At 39.4% G+C, this 23,162-nt stretch overlaps 1 protein-coding gene across 1 annotated transcript in view; it reads right to left on the bottom strand.

Annotated features, from left to right (window-relative positions):
* Window positions 1–23,162, bottom strand: part of LOC125453120 (PC3-like endoprotease variant B) — a 1,374,573-nt gene that overhangs the window by 1,268,524 nt on the left and 82,887 nt on the right. The window contains exon 2 of the mRNA XM_048532258.1: window positions 5,820–6,009. Within this exon, the coding sequence (XP_048388215.1) occupies window positions 5,820–5,999 (180 nt within the window). The 5' untranslated portion in view covers window positions 6,000–6,009. The remainder of the gene's footprint in view (window positions 1–5,819; window positions 6,010–23,162) is intronic.

The raw sequence follows: 23,162 nt of genomic DNA, 5'->3' as shown, positions 1-23,162 counted from the left end.
TCTCCATATTATTGAGATTGGTTTGGTGTGACTGTTACTGCAACATACTGCATGTAAATTCAACCACCACAAAGCAGATTTGTACCGCAACTGCAATGATTCTTTTCTACTCAGTCAAATGATTACATTCTGGTCATCGGGACCATCATATCAATTCCTAATCTTCTGGCAGCAGAATGATGATTTCATTCTGTAGTAGACTGCTGTGCCAACCCCAAGAAGCCAAAGGATGGCAAATGGGCAAAAGAGGACTATTCACCGACGACCTGACTCATGACTGCAGCATGCAACACATGGGCAAACACGCATGTTGGCACAATCATGCCGTCACACAATATGTTATTACGAAGGCAGTTGCGTTGCTTGAGAAAGCCTCTGAGAAATTACTCAGGGAATTTGCTACATGGCTTCTTTGGAGTATTTCTCGTGCACCATGTGTCACACGCAAGATGCAGCGGACCACAATCTCACTGTCATGAAGACATAACCCATGCCAGTAGGTATCCAGTGAGTAGCGAAGGAGAAGGTGGCGGTAGAGGAGAAATACAAGACAGGTCTGCTCCAGGTCGGCACTCCATGGTCCACTTGTCCTATCACAGAACAAGTGAATTGAACCACAATTCTCCATCATACAATATTGCCTTACCTTTCCCCTCTGTTACTTTATAGTCAAAACCATAATCAGAGTTCCACAGTGCAGGAAAAGGCCATTCAGCCCATCAAGTCCACACAGTCAAACACAACCACCTAACCATTCTAATCCCATTTTCCAACTCTTGGCCTGTAACATTGTATGCCTTGACATCATATGTGTGCATCCAAATACTTCTGAAAAGTTGAGGCTGTCTGTCTCTACCACAGGTACAGGTACTGAGTTCCAGATACCCACTACCCTCAGGGTGAAAAGAATTTTCCTCAGGTTTGCACAAAACCTCCTGCTCATTGGTCTTTCCACCAAAGGGAAAAGATTCTTCCTGTCTACCCAGTACATGCCCCTCAAAATTATACATCTCAATCGTGTTACCCCACCACCAGTCTCCTCTGCTCCAAAGAAAACAAGCCCCAGTCTATCCAATCTCTCTTCATGTATAAATTTCTCCAGCCAGGTAACATCCTGGCAAATCTCTTCTGCACCCTCTCCGGTGAAATTACATCCCTCCTATAACGTGGATTCCAGAACTATACACGATATTCTAGCTGGAGTTCTTACCCGCTCTTTAATTCCATTGATCAAATTTGTACTGTTAGAAAAGTAGCAATTGTGGGATACAGTATCAGTTCTATAAGCTAATAAAAGGGAGAAAACAAACAGGATTCACAATTTTAATGACATATGTTGAAGACTGCTCCTAGATGGATTTCAGGTGGCAATAACTTCAGATTGTGAAGCACACCCTGTTTGAAAAAAAAACTGCCATTTTCTGACTGGGTACTCTCATATTTTGCTTAAAGAACAGGGAGGTGGTGGGATCTGTGGGTCAATAAGACCTGAAAGAGACAGTACATTCAAAGGGAAGGAAAAATATAAAAGGACCAAATGACTAATACCAAAATAATAGAAGAGGACAATCACTTTAATGTAGTGACTGGTTTGTAAACCTTATAGTTAACAGTAGCAAATACCCTAATTTTATTTTACTGAAATTAATAAAATGTAAGCTAAGTTTAACTCATTCTCTTCTGCGTTGCATCTGACATTAAACATTTTTTAAAAACTGAAGTCATTGAGCAGTGGAAAGAATATTTGTATTATTAATGCCTTTAAATGTATTTCAATAGTTTAAAATCTGAAATGTACAACACTTCCCACTCTAAGTTACATCTATCATCCCTTGCCAAAGCCATAACACCAATTCTGTTCTGGAAATGGAGGAAATGTTAAAAAAATGCAATATTAACCGAGATTCCCTCATTTTTAGAGAAAAAGACATGCCATGATCTTAACAGTTGTGATATTTTACAAACCAAGCATTAAAGATTTTCTTTCATGCTAAGTGTTGAGCTGTAGTGAAGAGTGGCAGACTTCACTGGTACTAGTGTTGTGACTCAGATTTTTTTGGGATGTAAACAAATAAACAGACTGATTAATGGGCTGTCCCATTATTTGTTGGTTAGTTAATTATTTATACTTGTAACTGATTAATAATTCAGAATAGATAACCTCATACATTATAATTCAAAGCAAAACAGAGAGGCAGCAATGCTCAAACATGTTCCATATCTTTGCTTTTGGTACAACTTTCCTACGTCGTTTCTGATGATTCTCAGAATTGAGAAAAAAAACAAGCCAATTCTATAACAAAGATCGGATGTTCAATTTTAAACTAGACTAATAAGATTCAGCAACAATAACTGCATGATAATTAATTGAGGACATTACATGTGTGTGGCATTTTAGAATGTCTTTTCCTTTCAAATCAACGTTAAGAATTGTACTTTTATGCATTCCATTATTGAAATGATTGTAGCCCTATGGTAATTTGTTTTCTTACTGTGCTAATTGTTTAAAGTAATTGGGTAATTCAATGCTGTTTGGGATTACCTTACATTAAAGAATGTTCAACATTCACATACATTGGGGAGGGGAGAAATCAATCACTACAGCAATCCGTAATACCTACCACATCTGCATATAAATTTCACTACACAGGTACCTATTGTTTCGGTGCAATAAATACTGCACAGGCCATATAAAACTTTACTTATTTAACTCCAATTTTAGTTTCTCATTATCTCTTAAAGACTTTCATGTTATCTACTCTCTTACTTGTACTAAATTGAAATTTGTTACTCAGTAGAAGTCAGATTGGTGAATTTCAAATGTCTGGTGATGTAGATCAGCACAGTGCCAATTACGTTAACTTCTCCTATAGTTTCAGATACAATCCATCATAGACATGAAACCCATCAAGTTTCTCAGAAATGTAAATGTTACTCCTATATTTTCTCATTGAGCTCATCTATCCTGTATTTTTGAGTGATTAGTTTTCATTGCTTAAAAAATAACTTTTGCATAAAACATGTACTGTGAGAGTAATTGACAAGCGCATAAGATAAAACATGGAAAAGAACAGTCAGACAAACTCTCCACCTGGTGAAAGCCTACTGAGGCAGTGTGAAATTTTAGACTGAATCTGCTCTTTGACCTTGCTAAACTTGAGTTCTGTTATTCCGCTGTGGGGAAAAGACCATCATTATGCTTTGAGGATTTAATGACCTTTATGCTAATTGTTCAGACTGAGACATGAACTTTTTCTAATTATTTGTTGTGTAGTGGGCAAAATATGTTTATTTAAGAGTAAGATTAATAGCTCAAGTATACAAAATTATTTCTCATTAGTCTCACTTAAAATGACTGCCATAACAACAAAACTACATTTCCAGTGTAGCATAAAACTATCAGCGATCATGGTATCTTATTAGTAAAACTTCCATTAATTACTGTTCTTGTACTGGTTAGCTGCTATTTTCTTCATTCCCGATCTAAGAAAAACACTCATTTTAAAACTCCAATGTATCAAGAACCTTGCATTCGGTCTCATTTTGTGGAATTTCCAGTCTAGGCACTGCATAAACATTTAATCTTGATACAAGTCCATCATTTGCTTCAATTATAATTATCAGTCAATGCACTGAATGCAGTTCATCCATTGCCTCATTCACAAATCTCAGTTTAATGCATGTTAAAAAGACTGATGTTTCATTCATAAGCGCTTTCTGGTAATAGATTACTGTCCACTTTATTCCAAATGGAAAGTTTTGACTATCTTACATTCAGAGATTCTGTAGATTGACTGAATAAATCTAAGTATTCTAAATTGCTGATGTAGTTATAAATCCTGATCTAATCACGACAACTATTGACAAACTAAATATGCTTCAGCCTGGATCCAAAAGGACTGGAAATAATTAAGTAAACTGGAGCTGTTGTTCAGCAAGTGCACATTCTGCTTTTACTATCCATACAATTGAAAGTATTGGAAATGCCTACTTGTCTAACACCGAGATTCAAAAACAATTTTTAAAGAATTATAACATAATGGACTGTGATATAACAAACCAGATTTTCACTACAGCAGTTTTAGTGCAGCTAAATTCCAAATTACCAATTAAATGCTGTATACATTAGAGATTTGTTCAACTTTACAAACAAACCCAAATATTGAAATGTTTATGACACTTTAATAAAATTAAGCAATGACTAGTCATTATCATGTAGCAAAAAGCAAGATCCCTGTTGCTTCAAAACTGTAATACTTTTCCCCTGAGAAAAACTTAAAAATGTAATGTATTAGTGCAAGACTGTATACTACATATTTCTGGAACTCCACATCTGGTGCCATTGCTGGATTGTGCTTTAGATTCCATTCACCAGCTTGTAATATGTATTGTTCCAATACAAAGCTAAAAGGTCACTATTATACATAAGGAAAATTAAGCCGATGTTCTTGGTTGCCTTACAGATCTTCTAGTTCAACTACTCCAATAAATGAACATGTACAACAAGCCAAAGGGCTTTTTATTGCAAATTTAATTCATTTCTCTAGACAACTGTGAAATTTGCCATTGACATTAGTCATTACCCCAAGGCGAACTAAAAGATGATCTCAGTTAATAAATGATCCTTAACAAGGAACACTTCTATCTACTGTGATAATGGCACAGGCTCATTTTATTAATGCAGGCTAGCTTCCTGTCAGAATCATAGGATTCTCAACTATTTGGTGTCTGCTTATTTCCTGTTCCCACTCGTGATTATTAATAATTATGCAGTGGGATAATTAGCAACACAAAGAGTTATTCCTATCAGCTTGCAGCTAGATTTTTGTATCGCATGTTAACCTTCTAGGGGCAGAAATGACACAGTGAAATAACCAATACAGTTTGAACTCTCTGTGTCCAAAAATAGGTTAACTAGTTGTGGCATTTCTTGCCTTAAGTAATAAAATCAGGTATACCAAGATTTGATGACAGCATTTATACAGGTAAAAACTGACAACTTAATTTAATAATTTAGATTTTAATAATGAAATATCAATAACATTTACCTCCAGTCAATATCTAATTGTTCAAGGATTTTTAAGTATAAGCATAAACTGAATTAATGTTTTTTGTCATTAAGTTATAGTCCACAAAAGGTGAAAAAAAATCAAAGTTGCAGGCAAATAAGATCACATGATTGTACAGTCACTTATCAAAGACTTAAAAACCTATAAAAGAGGCATAAGCCCTTGAAATGTATGAATTATTTTCTTCCTATTCATAACTTCAACTTCTCAAAATAACAAACAGGAAAAAATACCAGGCAGCTGTTTCATTTTATTAAGAATATAAGCTCTATGCTATGGCCGTGTAAAACATGAACTGCATTTCAATAACTGTCACCATTTCCCCAAGCACTTAAAGCAGCATCACGGATTTATCTTCAGGGGAATCAACCAAGCTGGTTTCACATGTATTTTTTTTAAAAGGACAAATTCATTTCAAACTGCATTCACATTCTATTAAATAACTTGCAATTTCCAGCGTACTGGTCGAATTCTTGAGAGTAGTAGTGAAATACCTTGACTTAGAAATTAAAAACAGCTGAAGACATGCAAAAATAACTTACACTTGAAACCTGCTATTTTTGTTTAAATAACATAAACTGTATAAGTATCATTCTTCACCCTCAATGTCTCTTTTCACAGCAGAGGCTTTGGCTGCACTGCTAACTATGAAAAACCCTTCTGTTGCAAATAATTATCACAATAGCACTGAAAATAAATAAATAAATAATCTTTTAAGTGTTATACAATATTTAAAACAGTTGCACTGACCGGTAGGACGTACTCTAAACCATTCCTTTTAGCCACGTCTCTGGCTACGTCCTCTCCCTCGTCTATCTCAATGGTGTAGTAATTGAAAGGACCAGCTGTCTCCTCCCCTCTAGTGGCTGCCAACACACTTTGCAGGAAGCAAAGGGGAAGAAATAAGATGACGGGCTTTCCAAAAGCCATGTATCTAAAACTGGAAATGAAAATAAAATCAGACAATACTTATCACAAGTCATACATAAAAATCTTGCCCGAACTGACATTGGTGACAGGAACTTAATCAACACTACACTGTACTGCACTGCAATAAGATGTTATATATTACGTTAATAACTTGTCTCAACCTGCCTGTGATAATATTGTTTAAGGTTGCATTTACAATAACTAAGTTGATGGTGAATATTTAGGAAACGAACACAACTCAAAGTTTAAGGTTAAACTGCACATTATCAAAACCCATTAATCAAACCGGTTTAAAGGTCTGGGAGTGAGAATTTGTGATGAAGTCTAAGTTCTGAGGTAAAATAAACATATAATTAACACTACTTTCAAAAAGTGCTTATTCATTGTCGTATTAACGCGATTGAACTCTGGAAATTCGATGGGGGAATATCATCTCTACTGTTATAGGCGAATTCTTTCTTTCTCGCAGCCAATTTTTAATCTTTGTATAGAATCACACAAGCTGCATATACTTATCATGCAGCTTATATCTAAACAAGAGTTATTACAAATTTGAAGAAATACAGGCTTTTTAAAAATAAATGGATGACTTGTTAAGAGCTGACATTTTCCAAATAGTTTGCAAATAAAGGACCTACATTGACATTCCAAAGACTCATGGAGCTCTGATTTTAAACAACTGTTGCCTCCTTCACTGGGCAGATACAAATCTTGAAGTTAGAAAATTCCTGATCAGGATGATAACTGGTTGTAAGGGGATATTGCAGAACAGGAGCCATTCATACAGTAGGGCATATTGTTGCAGGCAAACCATGTCTAATTCCATTCCAAGAAATAGAATTAAGTCCAGGTCTGACGGGATTCATTTGCGAGTCCCACCGCTGGCTCAGCACATGTAGCTAGGGAATGGATGTAGAATATGGAGATTCAGATTTTATTCCTGTGTTGAGGGGCTGGGGGGAATGTCCTGATTATTATCCAGAGTTAGAAGTGCACATAGTTGGATATGCAGCGAGGGATTGTGCCGGACTTTCCCACTATGTGCCGTGGAAAACATCAGAATTGTTTGCAAGGAAATCAACGCCTAAAAGCCTCATAACATGTATACTTCATCACCTGTGATTTAATTGTTGCTTAACTGGAGGAAGGACAAGTGGCGGGGGCGTGGGGGTGTGGGAGCGGTGGACTGGTGTGTTACTCTCCTTTAACGTAGTGGAGTAAGCCGAGAGAAAGTTTTTAGAAAACAGTCCGGCTGCAGATTTTAGTTCATGCAGTGTTTAAATTCTCACTGCAACTGAAGCTGTTTGTAAGCCAAAGTGGCCCTTGTGTGCACGCACGCACACTTCTGTCATAATTGTGCCTGATGCTATTTTGGGTGAGTAGGTATTGCACCTACTGGAAATGTGCTTGTGAAGTAGGCAAATTTTGCATGCAACACTGTTTAGCTGGTAACAGTATCACTTCCAAACTCAACTCTCCATCCACAGCTTCCCTGGACCTTCCACAGTAGGCAATGATCTGCAGCAGCAAGTGTCAGCAGCCACTCTCATTGTTTGCTGGGTTATATCTGCTGCTGAATCCATGGCTTGGTGGTTTCTTCCATTGTTTAATGTTGGTGATACCTTCAGGCAGTGACAGACATGGCACTCTCACCTCTGAACAACAAGGTCCTTGACTGGAGTCCACTACAGGACTGGAGCAGGTAAGTACCAATGTGTATGTCAGTACTGCACCCAGAGATCCCAAAGTCATCAAATGTATTGTCCTTTGACTGAGATATAAAATTGACGCCCCATCCGCTTGTTCAGGTGAGTGTCAAAGATCATTAGGTGTTCGTTCAATGAAGAACAGAGAAGTAATCTCTGGTGCTTAGGTCAATATTTGTCCCTGAACCATTGTCACAAAAAAAATTGTCTGGTCATTGTCATTTTGTTAACCACATTCATGTTATAAAACATGCGGAAAATTGATCTTTTTTCTTAGTTTTTAACACAATGAAAGCAAAAAGTAAAGGACTTCGTTCTCACATCAATGGTCCTGCTCAGATCATTTGCTCCCAGCCATGGGTGCAGTAGTTTCCATTTTCCTTGGCTGCTGTATTGGAATATAGGTGTTAGGAGCAGGAGTAGATCATTCCACCCCTTAAGCCTACGTTACAGGAAGGCTCAGCAGAGGCAGCATGAGCTGCTGTAGAGTAAGGAGGAGAGGGGAGAAAAAAGATCTCAATCGAAGGCTTTAACCACACAGGCTCACAGGAAGTATTTCTTCTACCTTGACCATAATAAGAAACGGTGTGTTTGTAATTTCTCCTTTTCACGAAGGAGATGCTCACTGAATTGGGCAGGCACCTCTACCTCTCATAGCAGAATTGAGGATAGCATGGTCACTCTTCTGATGGTGACCATGCTAATGTGTCTTCACTTCGGTCTCTTACCAGGCTTGAATAAATGATGGAGACGACATTTCCAATGTGTTGCAGTTTGCAGTACTGCCATGTAATGGACGTGACTGAAGCAGAGCATGGAAAGAGAGGGAAATGCATTGCCTTTCAGACAGAAACATAGTTTTATCTGGACAGTGGACTTCTGTCTGGTTCAGGGTGTCATTGACTGCACCCAAATTGCTTTGAGGGTGCTGAATCTATATTCAGAGATGTGCAACTGCAAAATATTTCATCTCCTTATGCCTTATGTAGATAAAAGTTCCACATTGCAGCAGTAGTCATGATGCCATTGTTCAGTGCGAATTTGCTGGGCCATCAGCATTTGAATTGCCATAAGAGACTCAGCAAAGAGGGCTTTTGTGATACAGTGTACCTAGCTCTGGATCAGGAGGCCTGGGTTCAAGTTCTCCATGTGCGTGCTAATATGTCTGAGCAGGTTGATCAGAAATATCTATGAAAAGAGCCATGTTGGCATACAGAACATCATTGAGGAGACTGTTGCTATACTAACTCTTCTGTACCTGAATCAGTTAGTCCCCTGTCCTCTTCAGACTGAGTCACAATTCCTTGTTGCCTGATGAATCCTGACAATCTCACTATTAGGCCAGCACAGCCCTCGACCTGAGGCAACTACAATGTAAAAGGGGATGGAATCTTTTCCTTGTCAGGCTACCTGTGAATGACTCATCCACCTTGGGTACCAGTCAACTCAACACCAATTCTTACTTAATAGCAGTCACACAATTTACCATCCCTCTGTTACAAACCATTGCAATGCACTCTTTGTCACAAAGCTCAAACTAAAAGCACCAGAAAGCAAACATTCCAAATCAAATACCATGCAAAATAATCTAATTGTCCTAGTGCAACTAATCACCTGAGTGCATTCCCTTTGTGTCTGCCTTCCATATGCCTTAGACTGGCCCAGTGTGATCCTAGTAGTTGAAGTATAGTTGCTGGAAAGCTGCTGCCATTCAGTGGGAGAGAGTGCAGATGGCCTGTTAGCAGTTGTGGCTCAAAAAAGCTCTGTTTTGAATCGCAGTATTTTGGCATAGGCAGCAGCAGTCTGGGTTGGCTGGCTGACAGACAACAACAAGGTGTCGATGGAGTAGCATTTGTGAGAGGGTGAGTGTTGTGACCTTGAGAGAGGACTGTAATTCACGCTCCACAGAGCTACTGATGTCCCCCACTTGTCCCATGGCAGTCCTAGCAATTCTACTGATCTTCTTAAGGATAGATTGCTGCAAGGCTGGTAGATCCTGGATGGTCCTTTGGCCACTGTATCTCCAGCTATTATGATAGCATTCTGATACTACATGACAACAAACTGTGCGACCATCTGAGCATCCAGTACCATTGTGGGATATTGAGTGGATTCTGGTTGTGCTGGAATGAAATCTGACACGTTATCTAACAGAGCTAGATCATTGTTTCTATTTCACACTGGAAAAAATAGACACCACGCTGTATACAAAGCCATATCCTCCTTGATCCTTAATAGCAACTAGACGCTCTGAGAACTTGATGAATGAATAGACTAATAGTCTATAACTTAAACTCATCTAATTTAAACAAATAGAGTTCATGATGGAGAATGACATAGGTTGATAATTTGTGTTAACTAAAGGCTTAAGAGAGAAAGTAAAAGCGACAGAAAGGGAAAGATTTTAAGCATTGAAAAGTAATAACTCTATGACCTTCAGGAGTGAGAGCCACCAGTTTTAATTATCCCCTTTTGGGTTTCTAAGGTTAAGTGCTATTGCAGCAACATAGACCTCATCATTAAAAGTATCCTTGCACTACAGAATATCAGTTTTAATGTTCTGTGCTGAGTTTGGTTCACTTTGTATATTCACTTTTTTAATTGCTGCCGAAATGCAGCAATTTTTTTGATTTGTAAGGTGACTGACAGGGAGCTGTAGTTTGTGCAAGTCTAACAGTAGAGCATACAAATTGTTCGGCAATTTGTGGTGATTTACATCTTGTGATCTATCTTGTCTTTTCCAGTAATTGCTAGATTATTTGCACTCTAATAATTTTAACTCACTGTTATTTTGTCAACACATTTTGGCCCTTAAAGATCTCTTCGGCTCCCCTTAGCTTTCACTTCTCTCAATAAAAGTCTTTCCTGATCGTTGTAATCATTCAGTTCTGGTAACCTATTTTTTAATGCTTGTAAATACCATTTTAACAAAATGTTGAAGTGCATCATTATGCCAGCCAATGAAGTCAAAGAAATTAATTTGATCTGGTGCAGGATTAATTTTAAACAGGCATCTGCAATGATGCCATAAACAATGCCACCAACATAGTTTGAACTCTGATATCTAGTGAATAATAATTTTAAACCTGATGACTATATATTTAATGATGAACAGTATTTGCCACTTTTCATGAAGAAAATCCTCAATATGCTGCTCACACGTACAATATTCATTTGAACTGAAAACAGGGTAGGTTTTCATAAAATTAATGGACCAACTCTCAGATACTATTTGATATAAAAATCAGCACTGGGGTAACAAAAATATGTTTGATTTGGTTAGACAACATGGATTACCACACACCAAGAGAATATTTCATTTATAATATAACGACTGTTCTTTCACAAGTTTCAGCCTTTCAGTTACTTTCCTGTACTTCAAGATCCAATTGGACACACCTCGTACACACAACCGTAAAATTGTTCTAGCATTTTTATTTCTTCAGAACTGGCCGATATTAACACAAATGTCAAACCCATTTGAGAGAGGTATCTGATTATAGCACTGTAGTGGCAATTTTAGAAATAGCTATTTTCTACATCAAGTTGGGAGGAATACTGCATTAAAACTTTTTGTGTTTGACTCTTGATTTAGCCTATTTCCTGTAAGTTTGCAGTGGAATGCATCACAGGCCTAGATGCCAGCAATAGAAGACTGTGAAATGCATGAAACCTTAGCTGCTCTGTTGCAAAGTGGTAAACTATTGAAAAGAAAGGTATGAGTTTTAAATTTTAAAAGTTAACCTTGTGTGAAATCTAAGAAGGCTTGCCTGCAATTTAGCTTACTTAGGTACTGTTTTAAAAAATTATTTTCCATCCATTAAAACTCAGAACTCTGGAGGCTTAGGGGTGGTACTATTCAAGTAAATCAATGTTTCTGCTGCAAAGCACATGAGATCAGCCAATTAGTAACTGGCTTAACTGGGTTTTGTAGCTGTCTGTTGGAGAGCAACCTGAATCCAAATATCATAAATAAGGGAGGTTAAGTGCTCCGTGGCTGTTGCTTTGGTGCAGAGTGGTACCACAGTGAATTTATTGAATGGTATACTGCCTTTCTGGTACTACAGTCAAGAATATCACTGAATGGCTGCAGGAAATCTGAGGAGGTGCAGAACATCCAAAGGTTTTGATCCATTCTTGGTACCAACGCTAAAAGTGAAAAGAAGCTTGAAGTCCTGAAGAGGGAACTAAAAAAGAAATTACAAAGCAGGACCTCAAAGATAGTCATCTCAGGATTACTCAGAGTGTGACATACCCAGAGATCAGGTATCGGAACATGGACCTTTTGAGTGAATGGCTAGAAGAATGTTGTAGATGGGAGGGTTTTAAATTCTTGAGACATTGAGACCAATTCTGGGAGGATGGTGGCTGTAAAAGTCGGCCGAGTTACTCCTCCAGGAGGACTGGGATCAAAACCTTTGCAGGGATATTCACTGGTACTATAGGGGAGGGTTTAAACAAGAGTGGTACAGGTATGGGAACTAAGCGGGGAGACATGAATGCGGGAAACAAGATGGAAATAAAAGATAGATAAGCAGAAAACAAAAATGGAAGGCAGAAGAAATAAGGACAAACAATAAATTGGATCATAGTACTAAATAAGTATAAAAATGTTTTTAAAAGTCTAAAGTTAGAAGTCTAAATTTTAAGTGCCTAAAATTTAGACTTTTAAAAGTCTAAATTTTTTCACTTGAATGCATGGAGCATTCGCAAAAATGTGGAAAGATCAGCAGTTCAACTCATTGTAAATGAATACGATATGACAGCAATTACAGAGACCTGGCTACAGGGTGACCAGGACTGGAAACTGAACATCATCTTTCGGAAGGACAGTAGGAAAGGAAACAGAGGTGGGTAGCATTCTAAGTAAAAGCTGAAATCAATGAGATTGTGAGAAAGGACATTTGGATAGAAAATCTAGATATGGAATCTGCCGGGGTAAAGCTAAGATGCAGCAAGGGAAGGAAAATATTAGTGCAGTTGTTTACAGACTTTGAAATAGTATTGTAACAGCCAGGGATAATATTAAACAGGAAATTAGAAATGCATTTAAAAAGGATGTTATAGTAATCATGGGTGACTTTAATCAATATATAGACTGGACACATTATCAATAATACTGTGGTGGATGAATTCCTGAAGTGTGTACAAAATGATGCTTTAAACTGGTAAATTGAAGAGCCAACCCAAATTTAGTATTGTGCAATGAGAAAGGATTCATTAATAACCTTGTAGTGAGATATCCTTTCAGAAAAAGTGACTGCAGCACGATAGAATTCTTCACTGGGATAGAAACTGATGTAGTCCAATCTGAAACTAAGGTCCTAAAACTACACAAAAGAAATTATAAAGGTTTAAGGAGAGTATTCGCAAGATAGATTGGGTAAATTATATAAAAACCAATAATAGACCGTTACGCTGGATAGAGACTGGTTAATATTTAAGGAACAAATGTGTGCGTTGCAACAGCTATCTGTTCCTTTTTGGCTAAAAAACACAACAGGGAATAAAGCTCAGCCATGGTTATAAAAGAATAAATTAAGAATAGCATTAGATCCAAAAAGTAGCATGTAAAGGTGTTTTTTTTAAGAAGAAGCAAGTCTGAAGATTGTAAACAGTTTGAAATTCAGCAAAGGAAAACCAAGAGTTTAAGTAAAGGGAATAAAGAGAGTATGAAAGTAGACTTACGAGAAACAAAGAAGCAGACTTTAGGAACTTCTATAAATCAGCAAAAAGAGAAAGATTAATGAAGGCAAGTATAGGTCCCTTACAGTCTGAAATGGGAGAATTGATAATGGAAAAGGAGGATATGGCAGAACAATTAGGCAGCTACTTTTCTTCTATCTTCTCAGAAGATGATGCAAATAATCTCCCAGAAGTGCTAGGTAAGCAGACATCTCAAGGGAAGGAGGAATAGAAGATAATTAGAATTAGTGAAAAAAAAATGCTAGACAGATGAATAAGAGTGAAAGCTAGTAAATCCCCACGGCCTGATAATCTATGTCCCAGGATCCTAAAAGAGGTGGCCGTGGAAATACTGGACATTTTCTCATCTTTCAAAAAACAATCTGCAGATTTTGGAAAAGCCGCAGTAGATTGATGGGTGGTAAATGTAACCCCTCTGTTTAAAATAAAGAAGGGAGGGAGAAAACAAGGTTTATAGGCAGGTCAGCCTAATATTAGTAGCAAGGAAAATGCTAGAATCTATTACAAAGGATGTGATAACAGGATACTTACAGAATACCAACAGGATTACACCGTCAACATAATTTATGAATGGGAAGTCATGTTTAGCAAACCTATTGCAGTTTTTTGAGGATGTAAGTTTGTGAATAAATGGGAGTCATGAATATGGTATGTTTGGATTTTCAGAAAACTTTTGAGAATGTCATAAGAGGTTAATATACAAAATCAAAGGAAATGGGATTGGTGGTGATATGTTGGCTCAATGGTTAGCACTGCTGCCTTATAGCCTCAGTGTTCAATTCTAGCCTTGGGTGGTGTGGAATATGTATGTTCTCCCTGTGCTTGGTGCCCCAGTTTCCTTCCCCAGTCCACAGATGTACAGTTTATTTGGAATAGCTGTGGTAAAAGCAGGGTTACAAGGATAGGGTGGCGGGGTGGGCGGGGCGGGGGGGGGGGGGCGGTGTGATGTGGTGGGTGGGAAGGGTGTAGGGTCTGGTTGGGAAGTTCATGGCAATGTCAGTGCAGACTTGTGTGCCAAATGGCCTCTTTCCATACCGGATCGATTCTGACCTGGTTAGCAAGCAGGAAAACCGGCAAGAATATATGTGTACCTTTTCGAGTGGAGAACAGTGACAAAAGGCTATCACAGGTGAGTCAATGATTTGGATGAGGAAATCAAGCTTAATTTCACAAAACCTACTGATGATAGAAAACTAGGTGATGTTGTGAGTCGTGAAGAGGAAATAAAGGGGCCTGAAGGTTACATATACAAGTTGAATATGTGAACAAATGAATAGCAGGTGTAGTATATGGTGGATAATTTTAAATTGGTCTGCTTCAGCTAGAAAAACAAAATAGCAGGGCATTTTTGTAAATGATGAAAGATTGGGAAATTCTAAAAGTACAAAGGGAACTGGGTGACCTTGCGTACCAGTTACTGAAAGCAAGCATGTAGATACTGTTGGTTCTGCTGTAATGCATATTCCAGCAAGCGAAATGGCTATAGTAAGACTGATGAATGGGGAACGCTATTTCTAAAACACAAACTTGTGTTGGCTATGAAGCGCGGAGGAATACGTGTCAACATCACATGATCATTACACAGGCTTTGTCCTGAGTATGCGCAACATTAGCTCCGAAAGAGCCTCCAAGCTGCCAGTACATGATCATTTCGCAGACTTTGTCATGAAGCACTTTCTGTGAGAGGTACAGTGCTCTGTGATTTTTTGTTTGCAAATTCTGCCATGTTACCCACAAAAATGTGAGGACAGAGTGACAAGAATGTTAGCTGGAAGTATCCTGGTGATAAAATTGCAGAGGGTGAATGTAAAAGAAAGGCTATAATGCTGGAAGTGAGGCTAGATGTTATAAAGCATTTTGCGTGTAATGAGAGAACATGTGATATAGCTCACACAACACAAATGAAGGAGTCTACCTTACGCACCATTAGAGACAATGCAGAAAAGATTAAAGCAAGCTGTATTGCTGGAACATGTCTGAGTGCTAGCAAATGTGTGAGGTCACGGACAAAGGAACTTGAGGAGATGGAGCGGCTTCGAAGTGTGTGGATGGAAGATCAAACGAAACAGCAATCTGGGACCATCTTTCTCACCAGACAATAGAAAGCCTTATCAATTTATGAAGATCTAGCAAAAAAATGCTGAAAATCCTGCAGATGTGCCTGTCTTTAGTGCTAACAGTGGCTGGTTTGCTGGTTTCAAGAACAGCTATGCTTTTCAAAATGTAAAGTTATGTGGCGAAGCTGCCAATGCAGACAAGGAGCATGTGATCGCATTTCCTCCGATAGTAAAAAAATTAATTGACAAAGAAGTCCACAAATTAGCTCAAATTTTCAGTTTGGATCAGACAGGTTGATACTGGAAGTGAATGCCATCAAGAGCCTACATTTCTATGAATGAAGCACACACTCCAGGCTTTAAGGAGGCAAAGGATCATATGGCCGTGCTGCTGGGTGCCAAAGCTAGTTGAAATTTTAAGCTTAAACCTGTGGCAGTGTACCACTCTGCCAACCTGTGAGCCTTGAAAGGTTTCCTTCAGTCAATCTAGGCCTCTACTTTATGTCAAGAAAAAGAGGTTGGATGGCGGGGCAAATTTTTCCTGGCCTAATTGTTGATGCTCTGGAAGATGACTTCAGAAAGTATTGCAGGAAAAAAAAATGGATTTCAAGGTTCTTCTCATCCTGGATAATGCGCCAAGCCATCCTTCCATCATTGATAAACTTTCTGAAAACATCCAAGTGCTACGTCTACCCCAAATGCTAGTTCTCTCCTTCAACCCATGGACCAGGGTGCAATGGCAGCTTTTAAAGCTTATTGGCTAAGGTGCACATTTAAAAGGCTGAATGCAGCTACTGAGGGGGATAAGGACAGTGTTCTTCAATTTTGGAAAAACTTTAACATCAAGAAGGCAATTGACATTATCGTGGAGGCCTGGGGTGATGTCAGTAAGGACTGTTTGTATGCAGTTTGGCAGAAGTTTCTCAGACGTTTTTTCAAGATTTTAAAAGCTTTGGTCCATCAGAGGAGATCCCAAGAATCGAAGATCCTTGTACTGCTCTTGCAAAGCAAGCTGGATTCGAAGAAACGGACAGTGAAGATGTTGAAGAGCTGCATGAGTCCCACTGTGAAGACCTCTCTACAGCTGATCGACAACAACTTGTCACTGAGGGGGAAGTGGAAGCTGAAGATGAAGAAGATAAATTCCAGGTTGCAGCACCACGAGAGCTTTTCACTTCTGTTTTGTCTTCTATCCTGTTGCGAAGCAGTTGCAGCTCTTAGAGGACAACGATTTCAATGCAGAATACAGCTGGTTGGCAGTTTGTGGAATAAGATCTTATTTGGCACTCAGCTTCTTCATGTAAGAAGATAAAGGGAAAAGCGGCAAAAATTAAATGTCTTTTTTAAGTCAAACCGGAAAAAACAGTCAGAAGACAATGAACCACAGCCATCCACTTCTGGATTAATAATTTTCCACCCTAACCCTGCAACTACAATGGCACCTGAGGGTGATGATGACAATGATGACCCTCAGCAACAACAGAGCAACCTCAAAACCTCCTCCCCTATCAAGTCATCTTGACATTTTTTCAAGATAAAGTGTTAATTTTTCTTGTATTTCATTATTAGATATGAATTAAACATTTATTCAAATGGTGCTATCCTTTGTGTTAGGCTTTTGAGTGATTTTTGAGGAATTTTGAGAGACATGTTTTGGTGGTCTGCCCCCAACCCTGCTTTTCCCATAGGTCCCATTATTTCTATAGAAGTGATTTTCTATAAACCGATAATAAAATGTGAGGCTGGATGAACACAGTAGGCCAAGCAGCATCTCAGGAGCACAAAAGCTGACGTTTCGGGCCTAGACCCTTCATCAGAGAGGGGGATGGGGAGAGGGAACTGGAATAAATAGGGAGAGAGGGGCAGGCGGACCGAAGATGGAGAGTAAAGAAGATAGGTGGAGAGAGTATAGGTGGGGAGGTAGGGAGGGGATAGGTCAATCCAGGGAAGACGGACAGGTCAAGGAGGTGGAATGAGGTTAGTAGGTAGATGGGGGTGCGGCTTGGGGTGGGAGGAAGGGATGGGTGAGAGGAAGAACCGGTTAGGGAGGCAGAGACAGGTTGGACTGGTTTTGGGATGCAGTGGGTGGTGGGGAAGAGCTGGGCTGGTTGTGTGGTGCAGTGGGGGGAAGGGGACGAACTGGGCTGGTTTAGGGATGCAGTAGGGGAAGGGGAGATTTTGAAACTGGTGAAGTCCACATTGATACCATTAGGCTGCAGGGTTCCCAGGCGGAATATGAGTTGCTGTTCCTGCAACCTTCGAGTGGCATCATTGTGGCAGTGCAGGAGGCCCATGATGGACATGTCATCTAGAGAATGGGAGGGGGAGTGGAAATGGTTTGCGACTGGGAGGTGCAGTTGTTTGTTGCGAACTGGAACAGGAACAGCAACTCATATTCCGCCTGGGAACCCTGCAGCCTAATGGTATCAATGTGGTCTTCACCAGTTTCAAAATCTCCCCTTCCCCTACTGCATCCCTAAACCAGCCCAGTTCGTCCCCTCCCCCCACTGCACCACACAACCAGCCCAGCTCTTCCCACCCACCCACTGCATCCCAAAACCAGTCCAACCTGTCTCTGCCTCCCTAACCGGTTCTTCCTCTCACCCATCCCTTCCTCCCACCCCAAGCCGCACCCCCATCTACCTACTAACCTCATCCCACCTCCTTGACCTGTCCGTCTTCCCTGGACTGACCTATCCCCTCCCTACCTCCCCACCTACACCCTCTCCACCTATCTTCTTTACTCTCCATCTTCGGTCCGCCTCCCCCTCTCTCCCTATTTATTCCAGTTCCCTCTCCCCATCCCCCTCTCTGATGAAGGGTCTAGGCCCGAAACGTCAGCTTTTGTGCTCCTGAGATGCTGCTTGGCCTGCTGTGTTCATCCAGCCTCACCTTTTATTATCTTGGAATTCTCCAGCATCTGCAGTTCCCATTATCTCTGATTCTATAAACCGATGTTGTGCAGGAACACAACTATTGCGCTATAGTATAACTGACTATACAGCAAGCAGTTGGGAAGGCAAATGGTATGTTGGCTTTTATTGCAAAATGGTTTGAGCACAAAAGTAAGGAAGACTTATTGCAGCTGTACAGGGCTTAGTGAGACAATACCTGGGATATTGTGTGGAGCTTTGGTCTCCTTACCTAAGAAAAGCATAGTAATTTTCTACAGTGATTTCCCTATAGCACAATTTTCTATGGCGATTTTCTATAGTGTGAGGTCACGCAAGAACACAAGTATCACATTATAGGAAACTACCTGTATATGTCATTTTTACTTCTCACAGTTGAAAAGTTGGCAATCCTAAGAAACGAACTTGACAAAGAAAGTAGCAGACTGACCAGTTATAAGACAGCTGAAATAGCTCCAGAAGCAAATGAGCCTAGAACACTCTGATTATAAACCTCTGACATGAAAATGAGTGGTTTGCTGGCCTTTTTCAGCAAAGCTGCAAATATGCCAACTTCTTTCGCTTCCATAAGAGAGAAAGATGGAATTTCTTGAGATTCAGGAATATACCTTCAGAAATGTTAGAATTGTTAAATTTGGAAAGTTTAGCTCCTGGTTAACTTTAGTAATTTTTAACCCTTTATAATGGAGATAAATTTAACCTTAAAAAAATGACATTTGGATTTTCAACTAACACTTTTCTTGAATTCACTTGACTTTCTTCTAAAGCCACTCGACCTCCCAGAGGAATACTCTAAATGGCAGATAAAGGAGTTAAAGCAGGAGATCAGGAGAAACCCCGGAGAAATACGCACACTGTTTTTTCCTTTATCTGCAAGTCCCAAATTGTAGCAAAACATTTCTCCCCCCACTATTTTGTTTCAACATTTGGAACAGCCTTCTTCCACGAAGGGTCTAGGCCCGAAATGTCAGCTTTTGTGCTCCTGGGGTGCTGCTTGGCCTGCTGTGTTCATCCAGCTTCACACTTTGCTATTCTAGCCTTCTTCCACTCCCTCCTTCAAACCAATATCCTCCTTCTCCAATCCAAGCTGGTAATTTTGTTCCATTTCTCACATTCAAGTCAAGGGTCTGGGTGGAATTTTACCCGCCTCACGGAAGTGACTTGGGAGGGTGGTGGGAAGATTTGGAATACTGTTGATTTAGTTACCTAAGCTCTTTCCAGCTTTGATAGATAATCCTACAGGTAGGCTGTCTGCAGCATATGTCTGTTTGGTTGCAGCAGATTTCCAGTCAAGACATTTAAGAATGGTGTTAACCGCTGTTGTTTAGAAGCAGTTGGGATTTCTTGAGTGGTGCGTAGGCCCATTTCTGCATTGGTCCACCCCCATCCCTGGCAGTGGAAGAATTTGGCCTCACAGTGGAAGGTTGGAATCATTACTTTTGAGACTAATCAGCTCCACTGCAGCAAATTAGACTTTTGTCTGCCCATTCTGTGTCATTGGGTGAAGAATCACAAAGATAGGTGTCTCCAGTTCCTCTATGCAGTAAACCTGCTATCTACTTTATCACTGAGCTCTCAGCAGCACTTTCACTTCTCTCAGTGAGTCTGCTAACCTCCATCTGACTGGGCCTTGATATCCTGTGCTCTCACTTGAGAATCTGATTCAGACAGTGAATGTGGAGGTGGCTTCTTATTTGGTTGTCCCTCAGAAAATTGGTTCCAACATTTGAAAGTTCTAAAAAAAAGAATGATTCCACCCTCAATTTCTTCTCTAATTCCGTCACTTCATATTGCCACACATTTTCTTCAGTTCAGTTCCTGCTGTGCCAAGCTTCTCCCCTGTCTGCCCACTTTTTGGATATTTGCAGTTTCTACCTACTCTTTTTTCCTTTTTTTTGACATAACCAAAACCTCCCCTCCCCACTGTTCCTTACTCCTTTTCTGCTATTTGTTTCTCTGTTTCTCTACTTCTGTTGTGACGCAATCCGCTTTCCCTTTCCCCATAATTGCCATCTTTTTCCATTTCTCCTTTCCACTCCTTTGTCATTCATCTCCCCTTCCCCTTGTCCCTCAGCACTTCTTGGCATGATTACAGCTGCTTATGGAGCAGAGCAGGTCTCTGTCTTCTCAGATTTTCTCTCTGCGTGCTGCAAGTAATTGAAAATATCTTTACATTTACATGCTGTAAAGAGGGATCCCTGTTCTCATGAGATATCTGCCTACAATTTTCAAGAAATAGATTTTACAGTTGGCATAGTGAAAGGGAATAAACAGATAGTTCTGTAAAATGCAACTTTGTGCCTTAGTGTTATTGCTAAATAAAATATCATTCATCCTTCAATAGAATAAATAGTTAACAGAATCAACAAGATACATTTATTGTAGACAATCCGAGCTAATGATCAAAACATCATGAGCGCATAGGGTAGAACAATATACAGAGTATCAATCGATGAATGACTGCAGCAGAGACAGAAAGTATACAGAAGCTCATATGAAATAGTTTCAACTCAATTTGAGATATACCGGTTAATCAGTCACTGGACTTCCTACCCATTATGCCCATTCAATAAACTTGATCTTATCACACTGCTTTTCCTTTGTGTTATAAATCATATTTACAAATTCAAACTATGTTCTGTGAAAGCTATCATGCATGAAAGAAAATACAAGGGACATGTTTACCTAAAGCTACAGACTTGTTGCAGGTGTATCAATGATAATGTTAAACTTTTAATGGTACTTTGGTGGACAAAGATTGTAATGGAGACTGCACACCTGGGAAATGTTACTGCAAAAATAATTGCTGCTGTTGCATTCCCAAGTGTCTCACTCAGTACTGCAAAGCTGTTCCTAGCATGGGCCAAAAATGTCAAACATGTGAAAGCCTTTAATTTATTCCCGCATCAGGAAATAAAACAACTTTGGCCTGCATCAAACTATCTGCTGTAAAGGGAAATTGTCCCCAGCAAAGCACATTTCATGGCTGTGGTAAACACAAGATTTCACTGGCAAAGAAAGCCTTGCTTTTATATTGCATTTTTCATGACCACTGGATGTCTCAAAGCTCTTTACAGCCAATGAAGTACTTTCTCAAGTGTGCTCACCGTTCTAATGTGAGAGATACAATTGCCAATATCTGCTCAGTAAACTCACAAACAACAATGTAATAATGAACAGATAATATTTTTTGGCTGTTGATTGACAAAAAAATATTGGCGAGGATTAACTTCCCTGCTGTTTCTCAGGTAGCCTTTCACATCCACATGCCAGGCAGATAATGCCTCAGTTTAATATCCCATCTGAGAGGCAGCGTCCCTGATAAAGCAGCACTCCCTCGTCTGATGAAGGGTCTAGGCCCGAAACGTCAGCTTTTGTGCTCCTGAGATGCTGCTTGGCCTGCTGTGTTCATCCAGCCTCACATTTTATTATCTCCCTCAGTTTGTCAGCTTTGATCTTTGTACTCAAAGCCTGGAGTGCAGTTGAAACCAGAACTTTATGATGCAGGGAAGAACGTTACCAACTGAGTCAAAGCTGACACCTGCAAAGGAGTACTACTGGCCTACTTTGGCTCCTGTTTTCCATGTTTCTTTCCATGTATCTGTTGAAAACAGTAGTTAGTACTTTCTTAGAAATAGTGGAACAAGATTATTCTTTTCAGTTCCTTGAATTTGTTCTGCCATTCAATTAGATCGTTGATATTTTAGTGACAATAAAAGATATGTTCAAGGTTGACTGGTATCCCTAATTTCATCAACCTGTGTTGGTTCTGTAACCCTTGCTGAAAGAAAAGCTATTAGTCTCAATTCTGAGGCAGGGCTTGAAGTTTCCAATACTTTCCGTGTGAAGATGTGCTTCCTGAATGGAAAATTCTAATCTGTAGTTTATATCTCATTGTTTTGGACTTCATATCAGTGAAATCAGTTTCACAGTATCTAACCTATCAATTAATTCAATCAACTTGACCATTTCAATTAAATCACTCGTAATACCCTACACTCCAGGAAATATAAGCCTAGTTCTTACAGAATTTGTCTTCAGAATTTTACTCTTTTCACCCCAATAAAATGTTATTGAAGCATAAAGAAGGCACAAAAAGATTAATATTTACACCCCAGTGTTGGAACTGCTGTCTTTCAGATACAAGATTAAATTGAGGCCCTGCTTCCTCTCTTGGGTGGCTGTAAGAGATCCTATGGCATTATTTTAAAGAAGGGTAGGGAAAATATTCCTGGCATCAGTCCAATATTTATCTCTCAATTGACATCAGCAAAAAAAAAACAGATATCTCGTCATTATTACATTTCTGTTTGGTGGAGCTGGTGTGTGCATTTTCTAGCTTACAAGAATGATTCAAACTGAAAAGCACTTAATCAGCTGTATATTTGGAAGCTTAATGGCCATGAATGGCTCTACAGAAATGCAAGTTTTATTTTCTTTGAATATATTCTTCTAGGGCGATGATGTTCAAAACTGAATGCAGCATCTGAGATATGGTTCACCCAAACTTAGCTTTAACTTAACTTCTATCTCATTTGAGTTCCAGCCCTCACGAGATAATGACCACCTTTCCATTAGTGGTTATTTTACTTGCCCACCAGCTGTAATAGACTTCCGGATTTGTATCTCTGAACCTCTCTGTTCATTTGCAGTTACAAACTTCATGCCACTTGAAAAATGTCCTGATCTACTTATCTCAGGTACCCAAAGTAGTTGACCTTGCACTTATCTACAGTTGCCACTTTTCTGTCCACTCCTGAAACTAGCAATGTCTCTGCAACT

This window comes from Stegostoma tigrinum, chromosome 6, assembly GCF_030684315.1.
Source record: "Stegostoma tigrinum isolate sSteTig4 chromosome 6, sSteTig4.hap1, whole genome shotgun sequence".
Classification (NCBI taxonomy): domain Eukaryota; kingdom Metazoa; phylum Chordata; class Chondrichthyes; order Orectolobiformes; family Stegostomatidae; genus Stegostoma; species Stegostoma tigrinum.
The sequence above is the reverse complement of the archived record's forward strand: the minus strand, read 5'-3'. Positions and strand labels throughout refer to the sequence as shown.